Source organism: Lipotes vexillifer, unplaced genomic scaffold, assembly GCF_000442215.2.
Source record: "Lipotes vexillifer unplaced genomic scaffold, Lipotes_vexillifer_v1.1 scaffold196, whole genome shotgun sequence".
Classification (NCBI taxonomy): Eukaryota; Metazoa; Chordata; class Mammalia; order Artiodactyla; family Lipotidae; genus Lipotes; species Lipotes vexillifer.
In genome coordinates this window covers 568,476-575,510 of record NW_006775077.1, presented here as the reverse complement: position 1 = coordinate 575,510, position 7,035 = coordinate 568,476, and the positions used below count along the sequence as shown (strand labels likewise).

Below are 7,035 nucleotides of genomic sequence, written 5' to 3'. Positions count from 1 at the left end.
TTTTTGCGGTACTCGGGCCCCTCACTGCTGTGGCCTCTCCCGTCGTGGAGCACAGGCTCCGGACGCGCAGGCCCAGCAGCCATGGCTCACGGGCCCAGCCGCTCCACGGCATGCGGGATCCTCCCGGACCGGGGCATGAACCCGCGTCCCCTGCATCGGCAGGCGGACTCCCAACCACTGCGCCACCAGGGAAGCCCTCCTTAGGCGTTTTGCAGTTACCCAGATGTGATCCCCCCAAGTGTGTGGAAGGAATGAGTAATCCCTGGGGTAGTGTTATGAAGCAGGTAACGTTTGACTTTTCCATATGGAGTCCTCTCCAGGTGGCCCTCTCTGATTTTGTTTTGCTGCGTCTCCTCTTGTCCCTTGCTTTCGGTCTTCTGGGAAGGCTGTCCCCAAAGAACCTCGCCAGGCCGGTCCTCGCCAGGCAGGGTCCTGTCCAGCCCTTTCCTTCCCCTTGAAAGTTCTCCTCATTTGTTCCTGCCAAAGCCTCTCTTCTATCTTTGCCTTAGATTTGATTTTTTATACCCCAGTCTCTGTTGGCAGGGCAGTAAACTAACCCATTGTCAACGTGCAGAGAGTGATCCCAAATGTCCCTGTAGCAAGTGAAAGGCTTGTCATGCAGAGGATGCTTAGCCTCTGTAGGAAGTGAGAAGTATGTCAGTAGAGCTGGGAATTTGGAGTCGGAAATTCACACCCCCCGTGATGGCTGCTTGACCTGCACAGGAATCGTGAGGGTGTGAATAAGTCCCGTGGCTTCACAATCAGGGAAGGGCCCTCCAGAAGGGCTGCATCCAGCCGAAAGGAGCAGGCTTTCACAATAAGTCCAGTTCCATTAAATTTCTTCCGTGCTGTGGTGCTTCAGGGGGACAGAGAGGTGGCTGGAACACTGCTTCCAGTTTTTGCAGAGACTCATTGAGTAACCGGTGGACAGTCTAAAGCCCTTCGTCACCCAGAGCTAATTTTCCTTAGATTTTTCACTCAGACGGGACATAAGAAAGAACTCAACACCAGTGTGGCGTATGTACAGCCGTCTCGGCCCTGTTGTATAGCTTATGTTGTAAATTCTTACATAGAACCAAAGTGACTCACGTCATTTCTCCTGAGTATTACATTGGCGAGAGAAGACAAAGCTAGTTTCTCTAAGGAAGGAAACCGGTGTCTCCCTGGAAGCCTTCCCGATGGGACATTAATTGTAGAACCTTGCTGAACGGTCTTCCAGTCATCAGTGATGCCGGAGGGCAGTCTGTAGTTTTTCCATGTTTCTAGGATTTAACATACGGCAGGGACCTGGGGATTGTTAAAATGTAGACTCTTGGGGGAAGCCAAGGTGGAAGGGAGACCAACAAGGATGCACATATGGGTAGCGGTGTGGCTCTTTCTGGACGAAACTGCAGAGCTCCCTGAACCAGAACTCTCTGCCAGCAGGTGCTCCGGCCACAGATGGCACCTGGGCACCCCTCAGGGTTAGAGGAACAGGTGTCCTTGGCAGTTCTTAGCCATCATTACTCCACCACCTCGTGTGAATTTCAGTTTGAATGACGTTGTGAATGACGGTGGTCCCATTTCGGAACGTCAAGAAGTGTCGATGCAAAATGGACAGTGATGTGTGGGGTCTGAGACAAACCGATTTTACTAGTCTGTGTTTTTCAGGTCCTTCATCATTTGCATAAAAAGTTGAAGAACGTGTCAAAGAAGTCAGAGGCATCGAAGAAAAAGGTAAAAATATTCGTGGACTTACAGCCTGTGCGCGTTTCTAGAGCTCAGTTTACATATATACTCTTAGCTCTCCTTGCAGCCACCCAGTGCCTGTGACGTTTTGGTTCTTGGGTACAGAGATTTGAAATGAGCCTCTTACCATTAGGCAGAGGGTAGAAATGGGAAGTGAGCTGTTGAGGGTGGCCGGGTGACCGTGCTGCACGAAAACGTGGATGGAAGTCTCGGGAGGGGAGGAAAGGTGCTTTTTCTGGATTCTGAGCCTCTTGAGAAGGTATGTTCTAGGTTGGTTGGAACAGAGTGCCGAGTGGCTGGATCCACACTTTGCATGATACTACAGTCATGTTATTGTGTATTGACCGACTCTGATGTGATTTCAGGAGGCCCTGTCTTAATAATCTTTCGAGAGAGTGTTGTTACAGCCTCTCCCTGAAGCCTCAGAAGCAGATGCACTGTTCGTCTCTCTTCCTCCCAGACTTGTGCTGACTTTGGCCCCGAGGGGAGAGAACTAAAGATGGGAGGGGCCACGGGGGAATTCAGCCCACTTTTAATTGTCTTTTTCATCCCGTGAATTCTGAATTCCAGAAGCATCTCCTGAAGAGTATTACAGCATCTAACATCCTGCAGTTTATCACACTTCACATTTTGAGGAAAAACTGTTTTACAAATCAGGATTAATTTACCTCTTATTCAGATAGTATCTGTATCATCTCTGATTTTTAGAAAGTAGAATGCAAGTTGATGAGACTATTAGACCATATGATTAGGGAAGAGGAGATTATAACCAGAATCTTTACCCGCAAATATTACTCATAACATCTTAAAATACCTTGGTTTTCCTTCTAATTATTTATTATGATCAAGGACACATAATTTGCAGAAATTATAGTTTAATCATATTTGCTTTAAAAACTTCTGCATAAATAAAGTACAGCTTTTCCTGACTTTTCCTTGTTTATAAACAATAATGTGGCTAAAAACACACCTGTTCTCGGAGTCCGTGAAAAGAAATAGCAGACAGTTGGTTAAAAAGTACAAAATTTAGCTTGTATTTGAAGAGGTTAACACCCTTGCGGAGGGTGGGGGCTTGCTCAGCTTCCGCAGAGGTTATGCCCTTGGAACGTGGTACCTGCTTATGATTGACGCCAAAGATTTTCTGCTTCTTGGCAGGAAGGAAATAAAACTTTTCTTTAGCATTGGCTGGATCTTATTTGCATGCTACAGTTAGTTTTTAGTCTCTATATTTGAAAACTGTTGGAGAGAAGTTGTGGAGGTTCCAGAGGAGAAAAAGTGATTAAAAGAATGAAAATAGGGCTTCTCTGGTGGTGCAGTGGTTGAGAGTCCGCCTGCCGATGCAGGGGACACGGGTTCGTGCCCCGGTCCGGGAAGATCCCACATGCCACGGAGCGGCTGGGTCCGTGAGCCGTGGCCGCTGAGCCTGCGCGTCCGGAGCCTGTGCTCCGCAACGGGAGAGGCCACAGCAGTGAGAGGCCCGCGTACCGCAAAAAAAAAAAAAAAAAAAGAATGAAAATAGATCTTGGAAGAAGTCATTAGAAAAGCTTCTGTTTTACAGTAAAATGGTCTAAAGATCAGTGATCAGTTTAACATTTACATCGTTTGGTTTTATGTGTATACGTGTGTGTATGGGGGGTGTGTGTGTACATATATATGTGTGGCTGTATATTATATACGTATGTGTAAATGTAATTCTTACCATGGGAGAAGTTCTCAGCATTTGGAGGAGGGAAGCTTTTCTCTTTGATGCTTACAACCTCTGACCCTTAATAACCACTGAACAGACGGCAGATCTCTTTTGATATATTTAATTGCCTCTTTGTTTGCACAGAACAAATAGAGTGTGGTGCTGGGGCCTGTGTGTGTGTGTGCGCGCACCTGCATCTAGGCAAGGGATAGCACACAGGTGCAGGGGTGGGGTGGGAAGAGGGAATGGGAGACAGACAGAACAAGGGCAAAGCCGACGGGAGACAGTGGGGGGAAGAGCAGAGGGTCCAGGATGGAAAGCCAGCTTGACTGTCAACCCTGAAGGCTGGATTGTCTCATGGTGATACGCCCCCGGGTGTGGGTGCAGAAAAGTGTTCCTGGTGTGTATACATGTTCAGTTGCTGGCGGATGACGGGGTGATGTGATAAGATTTTGATAGTTCCTTCGTTTCAGGTGCGCCCGTTTCCAGCTCCCCTCTCAGTGGCTGAGTAGGGCGCCTTCCTCTGTGCTGTATCCACCCACCTGGGGACCCCTTAGTGTTAAGGCTGGTAGCACTCACGGGGCAGAGGGTTAGGTCTTTCATCACAAACGTGCCGAACAGTTCTCCTGCATGTTTGGAGGAAAATGCAAATGAAGAGTGTGATTTCCGTTGCCAGAATAGTAGTAATCATAGTACAGAGCCCTGTGCTTGATTAATGCCAGGCTCTGCTGGACATAAAGAAACGTTTTCTGGCACAAGGCTGATTAGATGCGAAAACGAGATTCTTAAACAATGTCCGGGAGACTTCCCAGTGGGACAGACCTCCCCATGGGATGGTTCCTTCTAATAAGAAAGCAGATGCGAGGCCCTTTCGGCACCCTCTCAACCACGAGGTTCTTTCAACAGCTGCTCTTTTTTTCCCCTTCTGGCTTGAAGTAATTCAGCAAGCTTTTTGGCCGTCATTTATACAATTTACAAAATGTTTTTCATCACTCTCATCTTTTAGTCACTTTTTTCTTCTCTGCCAAGTTCCATTAGATGGATTATGAATAAAATGAAGAAAAAGACCCGCATGTCTCAGATGGCTTAAAAGGAGCATCTCAGAGGAGGAGAAATTAGTATTTTCCAGATACTTTCAGAGTGAGGAGTAAAAAGAAGACAGGCTAATAAAGCACCCAACCTCAAGTATAGGAATTAGTACAGAGATTTAGCACATGACCTTAAATGATGCCTTCTTATCTATCAGACGATGGTATGGTGGTTCTGTACTCTGCACAGACGCGTGGGGAAAGTAGGAGGTGCATCGGATGCACATCCATCTTAGCTTCCCTAAGGCTCTGCGGTCCAGACAGCCCTGGGTGCTCAGAGATGGGGATGTGGCTGCCGTTACCAGGTAGACCTTGTGGGATGTTCTCTCCCCGAGCGCCCGCCGTTCAGAGGACGGTTTGGGATCACAGAGACCGGTCTCCAGCTGTAACTGTGCATCCCGCCGGGGGGCAGCAGGCACTGTCCTAGCCAGGCTGGGTCTCAGCGTCCTCATCTACACCGCGGATCATGATGCGGTCTGCCCGGATTGGTGGCAGCGAGTGAAGAACGCACAGCCAGCAGTCAGCCGCGGTCGCCTCTCGGTGCCCCCCACCCAGCCCTGGTTCTGCCGTCAGGCGGTTGAGCCCAGCTTACAACCTTTTAAGGAAGAAACCAGCTGATGGCTTTCTATTTTATAGTTTAAAAAATGTTAATGGCCCACTGTCTTTTGTTCGAATCCCTGGAGATGGAGTTTTCAGTTGGTTGCACTGTTGGCTTTTCAACGTGTCCTGATTTGGTGGTGATGGAGCACAGGAAAAGTGTCCCAAGACTTAATCCCAGCCCTTCAGGTTTGCAGCCCGTGGCGGGCACTCAGAACAGATGCAGCGGGGAGACGGGGGCGCACGCGTGGTGCACGGGAGGGAAGGCTCCTCTCGTGCTGAGGTGCTTGCCCAGGGAAGATCTCCCATCATCTGCTCAGCAGAAACCTCAAAGGACGCGTGTGGGCCCTGCCTCTGATTTCTAAGTGTTTCAGATTTAGGAGTGGCAGGGGAGGGTTGAGACACAAGCGAACAGGGAGACAGGCCCTGAAATGGCTCTCTGGACCCACTGCATGTGTTGGGGGTCTCTAAGTTTGTCCAAGTTCAACAAGGAGAAATAAACATCTCTTGTCTGTTGAGGCAACTCTTGGAAGCAGCGTTCACGAGCTCAGCTGAGCTGCCTCCCTGGGCTCAGTCCCACTGTGTGCCGTGCATCGGGTTGTAAAGTTACCGTGTTCAATCTGTGTGTTCCTGTTGCCATGACTCAAAGCACACTTCCTGTTATCCACATGCGTTTCACATACCTGCTAGAATTATTCCCTATGGAGGGTCAAGGCCGGTCCCGGGGAAGTTTTGAACAAAACTGCTGCGCGAAGTGAAGGTTGACACCTAAGGCAGATTTAGTACGTACTTGATCCTGTGAGAATACACAGAAAATTCTCTCAGGGCGTGCCGTAAAAGGCTGGGTTCCTTTCCTGCCGTAATCGATGCATCGCCTTTCTTTTCCTTCTCCTAGACTGCGCAGACGGTGCTGGTGGTGGTCGTGGTCTTCGGGGTCTCCTGGCTGCCTCACCACGTCATCCACCTCTGGGCTGAGTTTGGGGTCTTCCCACTGACGCCCACCTCCTTCCTCTTCCGGATCACCGCCCACTGCCTGGCGTACAGTAATTCCTCCGTGAATCCCATCATTTACGCGTTTCTCTCTGAAAATTTCAGGAAGGCTTATAAGCAGGTGTTCAAGTGCCACGTTCGCAATAAGTCACCTCTTAATGACACTAAAGAAAATAAAAGTCGAATAGATACCCCGCCATCAACCAATTGCACTCACGTGTGAAAAAAGATCAGCGTGTTCTTCGTGCGGCGTTTCCATTCTTGTGGACTAGACACATAAGAAATACAATGAGGTGTTAAACAAGGCAGCAACTTGTTATCTTAACAACAATTCATATTATATTAATTAAATTCCACTTGTGTTTAAAGAGTACTTTGATCTACCTGGAAAATCCCTAGGTCTAGTGAAGATTATTTCTAAATTTTATTTTATTTCTAAATTCTATTCCATAAGCAAAAGAGAATAAAATAGTTTTATACCTCTTAAGAAATGAAAGTTTAATAGGATTCCCTAGGTTTGTTCAGTTCTTCATAGGATAAGGAATAAGGACCTAGAAAGATGGCCAGGAATATTTGTGATCTACATTTTGAAGCAAATTTATTTAGAAAACGTGTTTGTGGTTTAGTTCTTCAATTTTAAGATAAGGGGTAATATTAAAACTGTGTGTTTTAAAATACGATCATGGACGCATGAAAGTGTTTCCTGAGTTTTACTTTTGTGACCATTTATATAGAGACACTGCTATTTGATGGAAATAAGTTTAGTGCACATGTCACATTTGCTCCCAGTTGTAAATAGTGTACAGGGCTTCTGAGTTGTGCTGCGTCTGTCTGCAATCATGAGGTCCATTAAGTTTATCTCAGGAGGTCAGGAGGTGTTGCGGCCATGACCCTGGGTGTCAGCCACCAGGATGTCAATTAAAAGCTATCCTGTGAACTTGGTCT

At 47.6% G+C, this 7,035-nt stretch overlaps 1 protein-coding gene across 1 annotated transcript in view; it reads left to right on the top strand.

Annotated features, from left to right (window-relative positions):
- GALR1 (galanin receptor 1) overlaps positions 1-6,316 on the top strand; it is a 9,591-nt gene extending 3,275 nt beyond the window's left edge. Inside the window, exons 2-3 of the mRNA XM_007449663.1 lie at positions 1,651-1,716; positions 5,996-6,316. Coding sequence (XP_007449725.1) covers positions 1,651-1,716; positions 5,996-6,313 — 384 coding nt within the window. The 3' untranslated portion in view covers positions 6,314-6,316. The remainder of the gene's footprint in view (positions 1-1,650; positions 1,717-5,995) is intronic.
- Positions 6,317-7,035: the final 719 nt, after the last annotated feature.